Genomic DNA, 20906 nt, shown 5'->3' on the forward strand with positions numbered 1-20906 from the left:
GATTATGCATGGAGCAAAGAGATTTTTTTGAAAGCGTGTATAGGGTGTGTCTACAAGGCTGCATGTTGTACACATGGTGTGCCTTTATATTTCTATATTTCCTCCTTCTTTCAGTAGGCCTTTATATGACATTTAAGCTGTGGCACTGCTGTCTGTACTGTCTGTCTACCTGCAGTCCAGTCTCATCGATTTAAAAGAACATGCTTCATCCCTGGCATCCTCTGGCCTCAAGAAGGATTCAAAGCTCAAGTCACTGGAGATCGCCATTGAGCAGAAAAAAGAGGAGTGTAGTAAGTTGGAGACGCAGTTGCAGAAGGTAGGTGTGCGTTTCACAGAGAAGAATTACTCATCAGGAAAATGTGTATATTTTGAGAAACAAATATTTTCTAATTTTGAACCTAGATCCATATTTAGCAATTAGTTATAAAAATAATTCACATATTACATAGTTCTTATTCAGGGCACACACAAAAAATAGTAATAAAATAGTTAAGAAAAACACTCAACTGAAAGCATTAGGAAACTCTTATCCTGTTTCAGACATACAAATATATGCTTTATTCTTGTTATGAAATAGGAAAAAGGTCCACGATAGAAATGGCCTATTTTAGTCGCCAATACACTTTAATTTTTCATGATAGATGTTTCAATTCTGACTGAACTTTGGAGAGCTTGTCTGCCCGGAAATTAAGACTGTACAGATGTCCTTCATTGTAATTGCACTGAACAATCGATATAAACCAAAGCTTGTGTGTCCACTGTGAAGAAAATAATTGTCTCACTGTGTGTCCAGTGCACACTTGGATGGAAACTATTAAGTAGTTATAGACTTCACAAATTGTGAACTATTCCTTTTATTCTTTGAGTGAGAAAGAGTTTGGTGTTTTTTCATATATTTTGCAACTCCTGCATTATGTGTTATTTTCATGGAGGACAGTTTGGACATGGCTAATCTCAAATTACTCAACAGAACACACTTTTTTCCATTATGCATATAATATATATATATATATATATATATATATATATATTATATATAAAACAAGGTGAAAAACTGTGAATACCCGTTGTTCTTTATTAAGCTAATTCCTTATCTGTAAATATCACCGTAATCCCGACTGAACCCAAAGCGTGAACCTGCCTTATATAAAACACCGTTAATTAGGATAATGGCTACCATCATGCTTTCTCTCCTGTAACGGGCTGCACTGCACTGCTTTGTTAGGCTGCTGCAGGGGCAGACAGTCCATTAAATACCCTCCTCTGCCTCCTCCTACTCCATAACCCTCAGACTATCCCTGTGTCTGTTTCCTCTACATTTGTCAGTTATGTGTTGCCCTTAACATGTAACAACATGTGCTGTACTGAGACTATGTTACTGCTCTGTCGAACATGTATTGTAACATGTGATGCTGCTGTTCTCTCCTGTCTACTAAACTAAATCCTAACTCTCCTGCCCCATTCCCTTCCTCAACCCCTTCGTTTGCAATGTAGCAAGCTGAGCAGCTATTCAGTCACATGAACAATCCTGTAAGTCCCTCTCTTGAGCTTTCTGAGGCACATATTGAAAGCATGAGGACCACTGATAACTTTTTGAAACATGCTAGATGGTGATCATGCCAGCCCCCAGCACAGGTTCTTAATTCACCACACTAGCCACCCAGATGCATGTTGATCATCGCACTGTACTAATATAATGATTCTTATACTGCACCCTGTGCAATGTACTCATTCTGCCACTGTTTGTGAAACGTGGTGAAACTGGTGCTACATATACAGTATTTCAAGTTAAGTTCACTTTATTTGTTCAGTTGGAATTAGACAGTAAATCTTTTTATTCTGAACTTTATAATTTTGGCTCTGTAGTTTGTTTGTCTGTAATTACGTTAACTACAAAATTTGTCCTTATCATAACCCTGGCACATTAGAGACAAAGGCTCTGCACACATACTTCCAATACAAGAATTTAAAGATGAGGCAAAGTCTTCCATCAATAGACCTTCATTAGATGTGTGATCTCCCAGAACTAACACCTGTGTTTTGTCATGCAAGCACTCATGGGAAATGCAGCTCACAATTTTAGTTCTAAAGGCCCAAATCCACATTGAGCATCAATCATTGCCCAAAGGCTACTCAGATACTGTACAGTATGTAATGAAAGATAAAGGTCATGGCCTGGGGTTGACTTCCAGTTTCTCATTTGTTTTGAAACCTACATCCCTGGAATGAACTGTGAAGCCAAACCTTTTCCATCTTTTTCTCTTGTTACTGAATTAAGTTTGAGGATAACAGAGAAATGATTTGCATTAGTACAATTTTGTTTGTCATTAACAGAATCAAATTCTGTGTTTTTTAGGATCCCAGTAAATGTCTAAGTCATTCTTTAAATTTTTTCAAGGGACGCAGTGTTATCAATTTTTAAAGCTGATAGCGAAATTTGATATTTTTCTCATTTGTATGTATAGCATACTGATGCTTTTTTGTGGAGCTTAATAAAGTTGCAGGTGCAAAACAAGAAACGCTTTAATTATCCTGAGGTAATTTATTTTGATACTTTTATGAATAAATACAATATATCAAAGAAACAGTGGATGAATCAAAACAGAAAGAAATCAGGTAAATAAAATAATGAAAAAAAGCCATTATGCAGTGGAGTTCCTACAACCAAGCTCATACTTTAGACTCCATTTTTAGTATAATGCTCACATCAAAATCCACATTTAAAACCACAGGCTGAATGGAGTCAAATGTATCTGTCCAATAACATATTTTTGATATACTTCCACATTGTTTCGTGGATCTTAAATAACTCTATGTATATTTACAATTTGAATCATTGAGAAAAATCTTCCACAAGTTAAATCCTAACATCGCTCCTCATGCTTAAAATATGAAACTTATTTTAGCTGACAGATTTCCTTGGTCCCTGTTGCTTCTGTTTCTCCATTCTGTTGACTGACAATCACAAAGACTGTGCAGCTTTGTTGGGTTTGCATGACATGGTCGACCTTTGTTGCATGTTGTCACTGTCAGTGTTGCCACGCTTTTCCTTCGTCTCAGTGTGGTGCGGTTAGCTGAGGTATCAGCCGTGGTCTGAGATCACTGCACTGTTTTGGTGGATGCTCTCTGGCTCTGTACAACTCTTGCACTCTTGCGACTTGTGTTGACATGTGTGGCTGCATATTGTCTAGAGGGTGATGTGTACCACTGTAATGTACTTCATGGAGAGTTACAAACTGTTGCAACAATGGCGAGATTAGTGAGCAGTAAAGCATTGATTAGTTTGTGACAGATAAGCAAAGATGCAGGATCAGGATTTAGCATTTCACTGCCACTGATTTGTTGGATTGCTGCACAATCACACACATACACAGTCCTGTATTCTGCATACTCGCCAAGTGTGCCAAGTGACTGGGAGTCTCAGAGGGCTGTTAAATGGAGCTAAATAATAGCTCTGTTGAAGCTAATGAGCCAGCACCAGTAATGATGCCCTTGGCTTGTCCACAACATTTTACTCTGCTTTATTTATTCAGAAAGAGAGCGAGAGAGCAAGGGGAGTGGTTATTATAAGACATTGATGGACTGCAATGTACTGTATGTATCTCTCTTCCATGGGCAGTAAAACATTCTGTGCTGTAGTGCATGGTTGTGTTGATATTATAATGTTAATGGAGTGTATCTTTGGGTGTGTGCATGTCTGTTTGTTTGTGTCTTTCCCTGGCACGTGGATTCAGAAGGCCCATGAGGTGGAGCTGCAGTCCGGCCCCAGAGGCACCCCGGAGTATGTGGACCGAGTGAAGCTGCTGGAGAAGGAGGTGAGCTACTACAAGGACGAGGCCAACAAGGCTCAGACGGAGGTGGAGAGACTCCTGGACATTCTGCGAGAGGTGGAGACTGAAAAGAATGACAAGGACAAGAAGATCGCTGAGTTGGAAAGGTAATTGAATCTGATTGTCTCAACAAGTTAGTTAAAGTATTCAAAGACATCTTAACCTTCGGTTTACCCTGATGTGATTACTCCCTTTCATCATAAAGTATATATTGTTTAGTACTAGTGTTACATATAAATAATGAGTGTTTTCTACTTTGGAAGAATTGTTACTTTATTACATGACATCAGTTTGGCAGACACTTTTGTCCAAAGCTACTCACAAAAAGTTCATTCAAACTTGATAGGAAGACAAACTGTGAGTAAAAAAAAACTGTCAGCTCTGAACCAAGAGATTCATACAAACATACAATATATAACAAAACAAGATACAGCAAAGAGAGAAACCCACACATGAGAAGAAAAAAATAAACATCTCCATTGTATTTTTATATATCCTCTTTTTTCTATTGTCATATATCCATATATGATAGGAAGAAAAACTACAGTAGATGTCGTCAAAAATGGGATGAGCTGGTTTATCAATGTAAACTCTTTCACTTACTCCTTACTCTGTAAAAGTTGTGACCCCATGTTAGATGTGATGTAAGAACACAAGTACCACTCAGTCTCCCCCTAAATGTAGTCGGTCAAACTGATTTCAGTTAGTAGACCACATAAATAAAACTGGTGGCCTCATCAGCTCTTGGCTCACCTCTTAGTGCAGTATGTGGTTCAGAGTCTCTCAGAGCTTGGTATGATAATGGAGGAGACCAACGTCATTCAACTGGAATGAATTTAAACTGATGAGACAAAGACTGTATGGACTGAGAAAGACACATGAGCACTGTCTGCCAATAACAGCCCCTTGTCCTTGCCCTGCAATTTAAAGAGTCCCAGACCCACCACTTAGAACGAGTTCTATTGTTCCTTCCCAGCTAATTATTAAGGGGCCTTTTCGTTTCTGTGTCATTCTTATTTGTTAGTGGTGTTTGAGTAATTAAGTGTTCTTGTCCTTTTTTGCCATCTATACCCTCTTTTTTTCTGTCCCTTTCCTCTTTCTATCTTCTGTTTCATGCCCACCTGTTCATTTCATCACCCTTTGCTCATGATCATTGATCATTTTCAACTTTGGTCTCAAATCTCCTTTTGTCTTTCCTTTCTCCAATCTGATTCTGTTTTTAAAATCTTTTCTCCATCTCCCATGCAACTTCTTTCCTGTTGTGCCCCCTGGTACCAGCCCCCCTCCCTCTGCCCCTTGCCCCACCCCTCGTCCCGGTGGCAGAGCCCCCCCTGACCCACTCCCTTCTGTGTCCACTGCCCCCCAACAGATAGGGGGCATGGTGTGGGATTTCCTGGGAAAGTGAGTGCTCTGCCCTGGCACTTCAGCTCGGATGTGTGGTTAAAGTCTCCAACTGCAACTGCTGTATCTGCATCTGGTTTCACCTGTGTGCCTGGGTCTGCCTGCTGTCTGAAGGATCCACATATCTTTGTATCAGAGTGGCAGGCTCTGTATTTAGGTGTTATTGCTGTACTCATACACATGATACAAAGATCCCTGGATTCCTGGTTTGCTTTTATTTGTGCAGCATGTGTTTGCTCAGCCAGCTCACGAGTACAAAACTTCAGGTCATAATTTTTGCAATATATGTACAGATGCTCATAATTATGTGGTGTTTCTTTGATTTAGAGTAGACGTAACTTCATGCTGGGGTTTCTGTTGTGTTTCTGTAATGATGCATGGTAAAGTCACACAATTAAACCAATTGCACCAAGGATATAGCAAACTAACAACCAAATTTTAGTTACACAGTAAAAGAGCCCCAAAATTTGTACTTGTATACTACTAAAGAATATTGTAAATAATACATGATATTCTGCATTAGAAGCAGTTTTCTCGGCATGATTTTCCCAACTGCTCACGCTTTTTTCATCCATTTTAGTTGACTGTATTGTACTTTTTGTCGCTCAGTGTCCTATGTTAAAGTATCTTAGAGCACATATGCTCACTAACACACTTACAGACACACATACATGTTTGTGTGTATTTTTGTGGTGTTGGCTGTTTTTTGAAACGTATTAAGTTTCTGTCCTTAAAGCTGTGGCTTCCTCCTGCCATGAGCATGCTTCCCCTGTTCATTCCATTCACCCATCTGCCCACCTCATCCTACATCACCCTCATCCTCTGTAACTTTCACCTTCTAATCACCATCACCAGTAACATCACCTGACAGCCCGTCTCTCTTCTAGTGTTCTTTTCCTGGTGCCCACCTTCCTGCCCCACCACGCCCTGCTTAGCTTGCTCTACCAGATACTAAAGAGAAATGATCAACCTAGTGGCCTGCATGAATAGGGCTGCTGTGCTCCAGGTCTACACGCTCTCTGTGAGTGAGATGCTGTAGTAGGTAGGGTCAGAACTGAACCCTCCATCTTGAAGTTTGTCAGTTCAGTTGGGTCTCTTCTGTCTGAAAAACCCTGCATCCATAACTAATTCTCTCACTAGCTCACTCTTTCTCTCGGTCCAACCCCTCTTGGCTTTCCTCTCCTTTTGCTCGGCACTCAGACCTGTCTTCCTCCTTTTTTCCCTGCTGACTTTTGCCTGTCTGACTGCATGTCTGCCATTCCCAGGCTTGCCAGCAGATGCACATGGTTCCTTGTTTTCAGAGAAGGTGCATCCTGCATTAGCTGTGTCAGGCTGCAGAGCAGCGGCTGTCACAGGCGCCTCTCTAATCTCCCATGTTGTTTGACAATGAACACACTGTGATCTCCTCTGGGTCTTCTGTATTGTTTTTGTGGTTACTTCTTTATGTTCTGGTTCTAATGTCTCTTTTTGTTTTACTTTTTCCTTTGTGTGCTCTTGTCTGCTGCTTCCAATGTCTCCTTCACTTGTCCTGTCATCCCCTTCTCTTCTATCTCTTCCTCTCCCCATCTGCAGTTTAGCTCCCAGGTAAGTCATGCCCCTCTCCCCCATTGCGCACCCATCTCAACCTATATCCATCCTAACCCTGGTGCTTAAATCTGTGAGTCATTTCAGCAGTGTCATGATACGTAACATGAAGCTATCAATTCATCTGTGATGCTCATGTCTTTTTGCTGTCCTGGTAATCTGATTGGTAACATTTTGAAACAAGACATGATTGTCCATTACACTACACTTGTTCTCCTTGTTTGTGTTTCATGTTTTTTGTTGTGATATGTGGGAATATATTGTACCATACTCACACAACTAATTACTTCCTAACATTATTGCCCCAATAGATAAATGGTACAGCAACTACAGAATGGAATTCAGAAAAATTATTCTCTTGGAAATGCTCTTAAATTGGTGTGTTTTTTACAGACAAGGAGGCAAAGACCTGACTAAGAAGGGTCCAAATATCAAACTGGGACCACAAGGGGACAAGAAAGGCTTAGGACAAGATCCTCGTAAGGACAGCTCCATGGACAGTGGCCACCATGTAAAGGTGCAAATTTACTCTTGAGAAATACACTTAGTTGCCAGTTTATTTTAACCTTCATGAAGGTGGGATTTATTGTAGGACTCTTGTGTTGGACTGCATCAGTTTTAGCTGAGAATATTTATTAATGAAAAATGTCTACATGTCTATATCTGTGTGTCTTATTTATACATTTGGTGTGGGGACACATATAATGCAGTTGGAAGAGCTGATGAACACACTGGAAAGGACAAGGCAGGAGTTGGATTCCACCAAGCAGCGTCTCTCCTCTACACAGCAGTCACTGCAGGAGAGGGACGGCCATCTCACCAACATGAGACAGGAGCGCAGGAAACAGCTGGAGGAGATACTGGAGATGAAGTTAGTGCCATCCTGACAATTGATGTCAGCCTCACAAAGACAGCCCATCATTTTACTTATCTTGGTGTGTTGCTGACTAAAGCATGGATTAATTTCTTGTTTGGAAAATTATCTCTAAACTATCAACCAAATAAAGTTCTGAATTCATTTGGGGGGGGGGGGGGACAGGGCATGCAGTTCATGACTAATTTTAGACCAATTCAAAGTCCTATTAGCCCTGGCTACATAGTTTTACTTGCACTTAAACAGCATTTGACATTGATGTAGTTAAAGTAACTACGTGCAATTTTTAAATGTTTCTGAAACTGTGTAATTTTTCATTGGATGATCATAAATGATCTGTAACATCAAGGACACTTAGAGTAAAAAAAATGCCCTTTTAAATAGTTTTTATTAGTGCCTCTTCTAGGGTCCGATTTCCCCCGCAAAGTCACATAAAGATTCACGGCAGGCAAACCAGCTCGCAGTCAAACATTCTGATGGGTCACAGATTTTGGCGTAACACCAAAAAAGCCTGTGTAATCCAGCCAGGTAAAGGGTAGCAGGAGATATCTTTATATAGGCCTAATAGTATTTTAATTTCATTTTAGAAGTTATCTGTTGTAGTTATGGCAAATACTGGGGCAGGACCATCACTGAAAAAAAAGGAAAGGTTTTATTTCTTTTCAGTCTATGTTTGTGTTGGCCTACAATTTTTTTATTGTCCCACTGTACTTGTGTGGCGCGTCCTTGGGTTTTATGAAAATGCGCTATATGAAGATATTATTACGTTGGTTGCTACAACAATCTCTTAATGCTTTGGCTCCTGACACATTGACAGTGATACCCGGTTTAGCTCATGATCCATCCAAAGTAGACTAAGTTACCGTTACACTTTTAATACAACAATGCATCTGTAACGTATTCCCTTATTGTAAATAAATTATTTGCTGTCTAAACAAAGACTCATTGCAACAATACTCCCAGTTGGAACAGAAGTGTGTCACTCTCTGTAGCTAAAACAGAAAGCTCAACACAGGGTGAAAAGAGGAGAAACAAAGAAATATGGTATGTTTTGAAAATTAAACAATATAAACCTTTTCTGAACCTCTAAATACAATTATGAACCTGAAAGTGAGCATAATATGAGCACTTTAAATGAACTACATACCATTTCTTAAATGTTGTTCCTATTTTATAGAATATAAATGCTGATGCCATAAGGTTTTTCTTCTTCAGGCAACAAGCTCTGCTGGCAGCCATCAGTGAGAAAGATGCAAATATTGCACTGCTGGAACTGTCGGCCTCCAATAAAAAGAAGACCCAGGAGGAGGTGCTGGCCCTCAAGAGGGAGCGCGACAAACTGATGCACCAGCTCAAACAACATGTTAGTACTGCAGCACAATGTCAAGGAAAATTCTGTCTGCACTGTAGCTGATTGCCAAGACAACATTAATCAAAAATAAAAATGTAGCTGCAACTAGCCCTTTTTTCCATTTCATCTACAGGGGGTGGTCCTCACACATGGCCACTAATCATTTTTTCTACTTTAGTTTTTCCCCAAATGTGTCTCTTTCTGCTGTTTGAGGCAGGGCTGTTTTTAAGGGCAAGTCAAGTCTAACTCTTCCACACAGGTCCATCTCAAGTTACACGGTCTAGTTTGCAAATTGCCATGCTTCTCTTTTCTGGCCAATTAACCTGACAATTATTATTAGCTTTGATAGTTTCCTATCAAGGCAGTGTTCATATGCATAGCTGAGGTCAAATCCATTCAGTGCAGAGGCCTAAAAATGTAATATTCACGGTGTGTGTACCAGGTCAAAATTTGAGTCTGGAATGTTTTTGCTTTCAAGTCATGTCTTAAATAACTTTAAAAAGAGGATACTGAGGTAGCTTGTCTGGTTCCCAATGGAAGATTGTTCTACATTTGTGGAGCTCTTACCACAAATGCCCTACTACATTCTGTAAGTTTATCGGCTGCTAACTGTAACTTCGTATTTAGTGTACAGATGTAAGAGTGGTATCAACAGTGAATGAGGTTATTTCCCAAAGTGTTGAATCTTTAATTGTGTATTTTCTAAACAAAATCACAATGACCTTCAAATTGACTACAGAAATGAAATCACAGCTGAAGTCTGAGAAAAAAAAGAAAAGTATAAACCTCAGTGCTGGTTTCATGGCTATTGCACTGGATTCTATCACATTGTTAGGTATTACTGTTCAACGTCAACCAACATATACTGAAAATATGTACTTCATCCCATCATAAACTCATTTGATGTTCTTTTTAACAGCTGCAGATCATCATGCACTAACCAGTTTCCTCTTTCTAAAGACACAAAGCAGAATGAAGCTGATAGCCGACAACTACGAAGATGAGCAATATCATCCACATGGTCCTCACCACCCTCAGCCTCAGCCTCCACATGCTCAGCCTCAACCTCAGCCCCAGCCCCAGCCCCAGCCGCAGTACCCCCACGCTCCCCACGCTCCCCACGCTCCCCACGCCCCCCACGCCCAGCAGACTCCATATCCACACACCATGCACCCGCAGCACCCACAGGCCCCTCAACAGCACCCACACCCACAGCAGCCACAACCCCAATACCCTCACCCTCCTCACCCCCAGCACCCCCAGCAACACGCTCAGCACCCCCAACCACCTCCCCAGCACCAACAGCACCCACGGCCCCCACAGCCCCAACACCCTCACCAACAGCACCCGCAGCATCCTCCACAGCACCCACACGCACACCCCCCTCCACAACACCCTCACCCTCAGCACCCACACGGCGCTCCCCAACAAGGACCCCACCCCCAACATCCACATCCCCAGCACCCCCAACACCCTCAACATCCTCAACACCCTCAACACCCTCAGCACCCGCACCATGGCCAGCATCCACGCCACCCATCGCCCCATCATCGTGGTGGGCCGGCCCGAGGACCCCCACATGCTGGTCACCGCCCTGCCCAGGACCAGGTTAGATGTAATTTTATTTAAATCCCAACAATTCACCGATCAAAGTGTAACCCTGGAAAATCATTGACAATACAGTACTTTACTACTTTACTACTTTACTACTTTACTACATTAATATATTCTCTGATGCTTTCTTTTACATGTAAACGTTTTAAATGCTTATTTTTCTATTGCATGCCTGCTGTTCCAGTGATGTCTTTTGATCAGCAGTTACTCCAGCTTCTGTCTGCTTTCTTTCCTCCATGCATATTGCTGCTGGTGGCCTGTAACACTGCCTTTAACAGGATGACGACGAGGGCATTTGGGCATGATATGTGCTGCGACAACCAAAGTTCTTATATTGTTTTGAGGGGTGAGATATGTTTGAAACTTTTCCACTTCATAATTCTCTCTGCCTGCAGTGTCTGCTATATTTCATAACAATAGAAACAGCTGTGTGACATCTGGATTTTTGTATTTTGTTATCTCTCACATTCAGATGATTCAGTCACTACAGGAGGAGCACAGCCATGCCATGATGTTGAAACACTATAGTACCCGGACGAACATATATTACCTCCACTCAATCAACACTCAGCAATGGGACCTTTTGTTTATTTTCCGGGGGAAAGGAGGAGGCACTCAGGTGTCAAGGTCATGCGGGGAGACTGACAGCTGAGCAGGTGATTTCAAACATTTCATATTAGGACACACACAATGTATTATAACGTAATGTATATTAAAAACAAATTTCCATATGGCAGTGATGTTCTTCTTCATTTTCTGGGTCATCTACTTCCTCTGACAGAATCACAGATACAGGACTTAATTGGAAGGAATGGGACACATGTTGATGCCGATGGGGAGACAGATGTATCAAAGTTTTGCTTGGACAAAGCATGCTATCAACAAGGCAGCCCTGCATCAGAGCTCTCACACATGTCACTTCACCTGTCTGTCACCAGCTCAACACTGAACCTCTTCAGGCCAACAATGCCCTCTTGATCCTCCAAGCAGTGATCTCCCAACAGTCTGCCAGCCCAGTATTTGTTCCTCATCCTTCTTCCTGTAACTGATTCAAGATCGTGGTTGTCTTGCTGTATGTCTCACCTGCCTGACTGACTCCTCTGGCTGTGGTTGGCCCCCCATCTGACCCCTCTACCTGGCTATAATGACCCTCATGACACATGGCTCTTCTGTAGTTTTAATCATCTGATCATGTTGATGAGCGATTTTATCCTTTATGGCACATATGGACCTCTTTTTTACCTTTATACATGCCCCAAACACCATCTATTTCTAAAGAGGCTTATGCTCTGCATTTCTAAAAGTGATGTAGTGTCCCTTCACTTGCTTTTTCCACACACCAGATTCAAGTGTTTTTTTGTTGTCATTTCTTGTTGGTAAAAGGAAGAGTTTAGAGCTGACTGATAGTACGCCTTTAGCTTTGCCTGCAGGATCAGGGGTTTCCTTGGCTGCACGAGCAGGGCCATCCAGTTCTTGCGCTTGTTTTAGCCTCAAGGCTGTGGGTGCCATCAATGTTTCTCTTCATGTTACCTCATTTTAATCAGCAGTAGTCAAAAAAAAAAATCAATCTATGCAGATGTCATTTCAGAGTGAATGCATTTTTATTTTCCCATCCTCACTCAGATTTATCAGTCAAAGTGTAATTAACCATCCAATCAGGGTGGCCAAGAGAGTGGTCAGAAACTATTAATCAGTCAGATTATTTTGAGTTTCTGAGACTATGCACCTCCTCCGTGTTGCAGGATTTTTTACTAATGGTGCTTCTGCTGGTGCTCAAACTAAATGGTGTCAGAAGACCTGTTCAAGAGCATCTTTTAGTCCTTTTACAGTCAAGGAGCTTGATCCCACAATGGGCTTCACAAACCATCTCGTAAAGACTGCTTTGTACATACATTTTGACCTTGGGGGCTTTGTGATCAACGATCACTTCAACACCCACACAGAGGTGATCTCCCTCTATGAATACTGCTACTATAAATACATTATAGACTATGAAGTGGAGAATGTTCAATGGATATTTTCCTGCAGGTCTATTTGTACCATTGACACCCCAGTCTCTGACTTACAGTACGCTCCAGCTTTCCTCTCCCTTGTAATTCTCCTCTTCCAGCAGTAGTCTGTGTGACCTCCTTAATCATAGTGACTTGTTTTCTCCTTCTCAACAAGGTGGCTTGTGCCTCGTTAAAACTGTACACATATATTATAGATATACATATATTATACATATAGAGAGAAATCTATAGTGTGTCTATATGTGGTCAGAAAATCGTTTCAAACTGAAGAGATAATATATGATTTTTTTCTTCATGGTTATTTTTCTAACTGGCTGGACGTCAGAGATATGTCTTATTTAGAGTGTTGAGTGGTGTTATTTTCCTCTGATTTGTACATTGTGAGAAAACCCCTCAGCAGAAAATAACATTCCCTGTCTGAAAACACAGGACAGCCCAAAAAGAAAGAAAATATATATATAAGAGCTTTAGAACCGTTTATGGGAAATAGAGAAGTATATCCAAATCTATCTAGAAGTCTAGAACAGAAGACATTATTACATTCCTTTCTTCAATGTGAAAACATGTAGTTGAACACCACTTGGCTTGTGGTGACAACTTTGAACAAAAAAGACTGAACTTTGCAGCTCACATAAGTAGCAATGAGATTATGTCTGCTGCACTCAGCAGTCAGAAACTTGCACTTGTGAGTGAGGACTATCACGTTTAACATCCAAGTGGAGGTTTAAGTGACTCTGTCAGGATGCATTTCTTTTGCGTGTTTGTCGTCGTTGTCGTTTGTAAACAGATGTGGTAACATATGTGACCGTGACGGCTGATTAAGTAGAAAAACCAACACACATTGGTGCAGTATAGTGGAAAATTGAATTAGACTGTTACAATCCCCTACTTCCTCTCCCTCCCCTCATGGTGCTTGTGTGTCTTCCTTATATGGCCAATTGTTGATCGTTGTATATAAATGTCTTTCCATCTACCCATCTATCCACAAACCGAGGTGATACATGCATCGCCTTTTATGTGTCCGCTTCACATATGAACCTCTACAGCTCCTGTCACTGACCAAGAATTAACAGATTGTGTGAAGCTTTTGTGTTTGTGTTTACAAATGTTATGAGAAAGGTCCTGATTTAGATTTTAGGGGAAAAAAGGGAAGACAATGCAAACAGACAGAGGAGCAAAAATCCTCTCACTTCACCATCAGGGGGGCGGAGTATGAATCCTCCATTTTCAGGTCCTTATCTACTGAATACTTGAAGTAGGGGGTTCTCCTACCATGAAATACCATATATGATTTACATGGTAGAAAACATGAACCATTTCAATTGTGCCCATGCATGCTGATTTTTACATAATGTGCCAACTGGAAGCGATGATATAAGGATAATCTCCTGTTCTCTATGCAGAGCAATTGCTTAACTGTTGTGTCAGAAAAAAGGGTTTAGGAGACAAAAAGGCTTAGAAGCTGGGGCTGGTTTCCTGGGCTTAGATGAAAGACAAATCCTGGTTGTGAATGACTGACTTCACATTCAGTGTGAGGTAGAGTCAAGAAGTCAAGTCTGCATCTGTGCCTAGAAGCAGCCATTTAGAGAGACTTGAGTTGAAAGGCCTACAGGTCCACCAATAATTCTCAAAGGCCTTCAAGAAAAAGGTCTGAAAAGCCTAACATACATTTTCACTTTATTGTTGTATACAGGTTTTTTTTCTTTTGCTGTATGTTGCTGAAAACTTTGGATTAAACAAATCACTGTGACCAATGCCAGAAACATTTTGGTTTTGACAGAACTAATATTGTTTACTTTTTTATTCTTCATTTTTGTATTTAAGTTAGCTTTATTTTTTCTATTGTTTCATCTTATGGAATATGCCAGTTTGAGACTGTACTATTTGTATAAGTAAATGTTTTGAACTGTACAGTAAAGACCTAGGAACAAGTTCAATGTGAGTGTCCAGCATGCTGAATGATTACTTGTGTGAACGTGAGCTTATTTCCCATGAAGCATCATTCCTCTTCATTACTTGCATCTGCATCGTGCATTGTGACGGTGTGATGTCGTGTTTGAGAGTGATGTGTGTCTCACTTACTGTGTCCCCCCTATTAGACAGCCTGTGCAGTTTTGTGAGAGTGCAGCATGTTTTTGGGGTTGCTTGTGTAAATTTATTCAGAAGAGAGAAGAGAGAGAGAGAGAGAGAGAGGAGAGAGAAAGAGTGTGTGTGTGTGTGTGTGTGTGTAGCTGCTTTAGTTGCTTTAATGGGTGTGCTTATGCGTGTATGTGTGTGAATGCAAATGAGAAATATCTATTTAAAAGAACTTTATCAAAGGAAGTCCCTAGATGAAAAAAAGCGAGATTGCGTCAGTTGAAGTATTGAATGAAGCATGGATACTCTGTGATGTTTTATGTTTTTTAAACATAGGAGGCTGTCCTCAGTGCCCCAGTTTGCTATTGTATGTGCTGTATCAGAATATTACTATTGAGTGTTGGCCAGCTTGTTTATATCCATCAAATAAAGGTGACTTTCTTTCTGTCTCTGTTTGCAAATTTCTACTCAAAGTTAAAATCAGTTAAATTGGATTAGTTAATTGTTTTCTAGTACAAATAAAAGTATGCAACTTGAGTGCATGGTATGAATCATGTATGTTGTAACCAAGCACACTAGTAAGTAGAAGTGTGCACTATTTTCAAATCAGTTTAAATTTTAATATAACTCATTATAATAATCTAGTCCTGTAATTATTACTGCAAAAAAACAAATGGTAGGAATACTGTAATACTATGTGGTTAAAATAGCAAAGTTCAGTAAACTTAATAACTATTTCTACCTCCATCATTCCAATATCAGAAGTCCTGGGTTTTAATACTCAATATTATACATTACTCAACAGATGGAAATAACAAGTGTCTTGCAAAATGATAAAAAAGAGGAATCCTGGGTATACAGTATGTTGACACAGGAATTTTATTTCAGTGTTTTATATTCTTAAGACAAAATGAGCACTGTTATCCCAAATTAGTTGACTTCACTAGAAATTTGCGGGGAAACCCGTTACCTCAAACCGTCTTAGTTTTTACACAAGGTGAAATTTAAGGGGTTACGTTGTATTAGCATAGAGCAGTAAGTTGATGCAGTAGACAAATCAAGTTTACATTTGTATTCATTACTAAAAAAATCATTTGAAATTTTTTTTATTTTCTGGTTGAGTTAAACATGCAAAGAAACATTACCGTAATGGATCATTAGGTCACTTCCCAATACTAGATAATTACTTTTTTTATATATATGTTTTATTTATTTTTTCCTTTGTGATGTCCTGTGCTGTATAGAACAATTCACTCTAGAGACAGAAATTATTTATTTCCAATCTCTGTTTGCTGCCCAGACTCCATCAGTCCCTACCCAGGTCTCGACCATGGAACAATAAATGTAGATAAACATGAATCCTAAATCAACAATACAAAACTAAAACCCAGATATAAAAATAAATGCACACCCAACCAACAAAAACAGAACATTATAAAAAAAAACACACTTTAACTAGGGAAATGACTGTTCAGAACATGTCTTTCCCATGAGCCTTTGCATCGTTTCAGCGCAGAACAGTTCAAATGATCCCGCCCCTTCCATACAGAAGCTTAAGATCCTTAGTTATCTCTGCTTGATAAGATCTGTGCACCGCATACTGAAGCTGATCATTACAGGCAACTAATGTGATTTAGTAATAATTTTGTTTAAATTATTTAATTAATTAATTGTGTAATTACTATATAGTATACATGTGCATGTTACATATGCAGTGCCATTGTTACAATATAAGAAGCAAATCTCATACAGTACATGGTTTCTGCAAACATATTCAAGCAAGCTGTAAATTCTTCTTCATTCAAGCTACAATTGACACCATTGTTTGTTGATGGCTCCAAATGCCAGAACTAATTAGCTGCTTGAAAACAATAAAAAGCGCTTTCCAGCTCATTACAGAAAAGTGATACAGCTGGACAGTTGTTTAAAGTGTGACATTTTATAGTAGCAGGGATTATTTTAGGCCTTGCTGAGCAATGTCACATTAAATGGTAAAGTTGTTTTGAGCTTTAACGTCCCTTTAAGAAGCTGTCTAACAAACGGTCTCCCCTGTCAGAAAGCCAGTACCCTGCCATGGCTGCCACTGCTCCCATGAATACAGATGTGTAAACCAAATCCCCCTTAGCAGCCAGCGTGGCCAGAGCGCAAAGCACCACCCCAAACATCATCTGCTGCAACACCTCCACCTCGTCATCCTGAATATCCTCAAACAGACCTTTTCCCTGAACACCTGCAAAGGGAGTTAAACATGTGAGAGGTTGCAGTGTGTTGCAATATTCACATGATTGTGTGTATGATGAGACTCACCAGGCTGCTGCTTCTTCACACAGACGCCGTCCCTATGGATGAATCCTTCAGCACAGTCACAGCGGAAGGAGCCTTCTGTGTTGGTACAAATCTCATCCAGACCATGACAGGCAAGTACCCTGTCACTACATTCATCTATATCTACAAAAACAAAGATTTCATCTCATCAGAGACTTGTATATCACTGCAGCTCCCCAGGAACACATAAGGAATGTATGCTGAAGAAAAATTACTTAAAACATATTCTCTTTTTAAGCAATTACCCAAACACTTGGACCCTGTCAGTGTGTACCCAGAGGCACATTTCCTGCAGCGTGCTGGTCCGCTACCCATGCAGCCCACACAGGCCGGGTCACAGCCTGAGGAAAGAGTGACCATTTCATTTCTTTATTTACAAAACAATGTATATGAGTGAAATGTGCATTAGCGTGATTTAATATTTAGGCTCTCCAGGGCAGCTATTAAAATGGAACAAACATACAACTGTAGTTACTGACAGTGGTCATCAAGGGACACAATGGAGTACTTGTTGGACTTTATTATGTTATGCGTTATTTTGTAGATGTACGTGATTTAATGTCTCCTGTTACAAGAGTTTATGCAGTGATGCTTAAATTGCATACTATACAGTATATGGATGGTGTTTTCAGTTTACTCTACATTATAGTTATTTAACTAACAATATAATTTGTTTGTTATATATTTTTGTTTTGTCTGATAACTTTTTACCCCCTTTTTGTGGTTTTGGGGCTCAGTTTGCCTGGATTAGTCAGTGACTAGGAAGGGAGAGACAACTTTTTTTCTTAAAAGAATTAATGAATTGTTCAAACCATTTTTCAGTCAAATATATCAATCTTTCACTGGTTCCAGCTGCCCAAAGGTTAGGATTTGCTGCTTCTTTCTCTTTTATTTCATTTTAAATTTAATATCTTTATATATTTGACTGCTGGTTGAGCAAAACAAATTTAGGACACATCTGACATTTTAATTTAATTTCTACTCCTTTAGAAAATGCCTTCATGTTGTGTTTTTACTCAAATTCTAAACAACTGACCTCTGCACTTAAAGGAACCCTCTGTATTGAAGCAGTAGCTGTTTGTAGGACAGATACCCAGCTCCGTGCCACACTCATCAACGTCTAAAACAGATCAAAACAGAAAAACATTTAGAACACTAGTGTGCATGATTCATCCATCCATCCATCTTCATCCGCTTTATCCGGTATCGGGTCGCGGGGGCAGCAGCTCCAGTAGGGGACCCCAAACTTCCCTTTCCCGAGCCACATCAACCAGCTCCGACTGGGGGATCCCGAGGCGTTCCCAGGCCAGGTTGGAGATATAATCTCTCCACCTAGTCCTGGGTCTTCCCCGAGGCCTCTCCCAGCTGGACGTGCCTGGAACACCTCCCTAGGGAGGCGCCCAGGAGGCATCCTTACCAGATGCCCGAACCACCTCAACCGGCTCCTTTCGATGCGAAGGAGCAGCGGCTCTACTCCGAGCTCCTCTCAGATGACTGAACTTCTCACCCTATCTCTAAGGGAGACGCCAGCCACCCTCCTGAGGAAACCCATTTCGGCCGCTTGTACCCTGGATCTCGTTCTTTCGGTCATGACCCAGCCTTCATGACCATAGGTGAGGGTAGGAACGAAAATTGCTCGGTAGATCGAGAGCTTTGCCTTCTGGCTCAGCTCTCTTTTCGTCACAACGGTGCGATAAACGGAATGTAATACCGCACCGGCTGCTCCGATTCTCCGACCAATCTCACGCTCCATGGTCCCCTCACTTGCGAACAAGACCCCAAGGTACTTAAACTCCTTCACTTGGGGTAAGGACTCATTCCCCACCCGAAGAAAACACTCCATCGGTTTCCTGCTGAGAACCATGGCCTCAGATTTAGAGGTGCTGATCCTCATCCCAGCCGCTTCACACTCGGCTGCGAACCGATCCAGTGAGTGCTGAAGGTCACAGACCGATGATGCCATCAGGACCACATCATCTGCAAAAAGCAGCGATGAGATCCCGAGCCCACCGAACTGCAACCCCTCCCCGCCCCGACTACGCCTCAATATCCTGTCCATAAATATTACAAACAGGATCGGTGACAAAGCGCAGCCCTGGCGGAGGCCAACCCTCACCTGGAACGAGTCCGACTTACTGCCGAGAACCCGGACACAGCTCTCGCTTTGGTCATACAGAGATTGGATGGCCCTGAGAAGGGACCCCCTCACCCCATATTCCCGCAGCACCTCCCACAATTTCTCCCGGGGGACCCGGTCATACGCCTTCTCCAGATCCACAAAACACATGTAGACTGGTTGGGCATACTCCCAGGCCCCCTCCAAGATCCTTGCGAGAGTAAAGATCTGATCCGTTGTTCCACGACCGGGACGGAATCCGCATTGTTCCTCTTCAATCCGAGGTTTGACTATCGGCCGAACCCTCCTTTCCAGCACCTTGGAGTAGACTTTACCAGGGAGGCTGAGAAGTGTGATAGCCCTGTAATTGGCACACACCCTCTGGTCCCCCTTTTTGAAGAGGGGAACCACCACCCCGGTCTGCCATTCCTTAGGCACCGTCCCAGACTTCCACGCAATGTTGAAGAGGCGTGTCAACCAAGACAGCCCCTCCACACCCAGAGCCTTCAGCATTTCTGGACGGATCTCATCAATCCCTGGGGCTTTGCCGCTGTGGAGTTGTTTGACTACCTCAGCGACTTCCACCAGGGAAATTGACGACAATCCCCCATCATCCTCCAGCTCTGCCTCTACCACAGAGGGCGTGTCAGCTGGATTTAGGAGTTCCTCAAAGTGCTCCTTCCACCGCCCTATTACCTCCTCAGTTGAGGTCAACAACGTCCCATCCTTACTGTATACAGCTTGGATGATTCCTCGCTTCCCCCTCCTGAGGTGGCGAACGGTTTTCCAGAAGCACCTTGGTGCCGACCGAAAGTCCTTCTCCATATCTTCTCCGAACTTCTCCCACACCCGCTGCTTTGCCTCGGTCACGGCAGAGGCTGCAGCCCTTCGGACCAGTAGTATGCATGATTCATGCCATACACATATGTGATAATAGGTTTTGTATACAGTACCTACACAGGTGTTATTATGGAGTGTCCATCCTGCTTTACATTCCTCACACTGGTCATTTTCTGGGCCTGAACACTTGCTGCAGGTATCTGGACAGCTGTGCACCTGAACAGCCAACAGACAACAAAGCCAGGCAGCCTGCAGCGGGTTCCTGTGAAGCATCCTTACTCCCATCTGTCCCACCAGGTCCACAAGATACATTTGTTTCTCTCCTAAATATCACACCCAGGTTTGTTAAATGATGCTTCAAGTTAAGAACAAATGGATGACAGAATAAAGTATATGCTATATGTGACTCTACCTAAAAAAAAGAAAAGAAGCTCCACCAGGTACAAAACAGACTTTGGGAGTCTGTTTGTGGCACTAATGGTGGAAAGTAAAGTACATTTTACTCACTTACTTTACTTTTGTATTTTAATTGTACTTAATGCAACTTTATACTTTTACTTCACTACATGCTAGAGACATTACATTGTACTTTTGACTCCACTACAATAACCTGACAGCAATAATATATTACTACTTACTGCCATACAGCTGTACCTTTACAAATACCGCACCAATCATTTAAGTGGACCTGAATACAAACTCTAGACAAAAGTTAAGGGTTTTACTTTACCTCCTTTATGTGCGTCGAGTTTGAACTCTCTTCTCCTAAGTAATGTTTAAATGCTGCGAATAGAGCCGACACGCGCTTTTCACACTTCAACACTCCTTTGTGTTTGATTACGGAGAACAAACCAAACATCCCGAGCGGGCGGAGCAATCAGCA

The 20906-nt window shown here is 41.5% G+C and overlaps 2 protein-coding genes across 11 annotated transcripts in view; one reads left to right on the forward strand and one right to left on the reverse strand.

Annotated features, from left to right (window-relative positions):
• Nucleotides 1-15191, forward strand: part of LOC116688218 (ELKS/RAB6-interacting/CAST family member 2) — a 38662-nt gene extending 23471 nt beyond the window's left edge. For 2 of the 8 annotated variants that reach the window (XM_032514065.1, XM_032514068.1), the window contains 12 exons: nt 176-316; nt 1495-1530; nt 3735-3937; nt 5109-5231; nt 6804-6815; nt 7209-7332; nt 7526-7686; nt 8905-9052; nt 10001-10648; nt 10933-11000; nt 11127-11310; nt 11436-15191. In XM_032514065.1, the coding sequence (XP_032369956.1) occupies nt 176-316; nt 1495-1530; nt 3735-3937; nt 5109-5231; nt 6804-6815; nt 7209-7332; nt 7526-7686; nt 8905-9052; nt 10001-10648; nt 10933-10959 (1623 nt within the window). In that variant the 3' untranslated portion in view covers nt 10960-11000; nt 11127-11310; nt 11436-15191. The remainder of the gene's footprint in view (nt 1-175; nt 317-1494; nt 1531-3734; nt 3938-5108; nt 5232-6803; nt 6816-7208; nt 7333-7525; nt 7687-8904; nt 9053-10000; nt 10649-10932; nt 11001-11126; nt 11311-11435) is intronic. The other 6 variants (XM_032514066.1, XM_032514070.1, XM_032514069.1 and 3 more) reach the window with 6 other exon arrangements.
• Nucleotides 15192-15605: 414 nt separating this feature from the next.
• creld1a (cysteine-rich with EGF-like domains 1a) lies at nt 15606-20906 on the reverse strand. 3 transcript variants are annotated; one of them, XM_032514078.1, is made up of 6 exons: nt 20754-20906; nt 20137-20239; nt 18104-18187; nt 17313-17408; nt 17050-17190; nt 15606-16972 (listed from the first exon to the last, which is right to left on the reverse strand). In XM_032514078.1, exons 1-6 carry the CDS (start codon nt 20880-20882, stop codon nt 16752-16754), a joined length of 774 nt encoding a protein of 257 aa, XP_032369969.1. In that variant the 5' UTR covers nt 20883-20906; the 3' UTR covers nt 15606-16751. The 3 variants fall into 3 exon arrangements, with proteins under 3 accessions (XP_032369969.1, XP_032369968.1, XP_032369970.1); XM_032514077.1 differs by having other exon boundaries at nt 20137-20308; XM_032514079.1 differs by having other exon boundaries at nt 20137-20346; nt 20754-20866.

This window comes from Etheostoma spectabile, chromosome 4 (assembly GCF_008692095.1).
Source record: "Etheostoma spectabile isolate EspeVRDwgs_2016 chromosome 4, UIUC_Espe_1.0, whole genome shotgun sequence".
Lineage (NCBI taxonomy): Eukaryota > Metazoa > Chordata > Actinopteri > Perciformes > Percidae > Etheostoma > Etheostoma spectabile.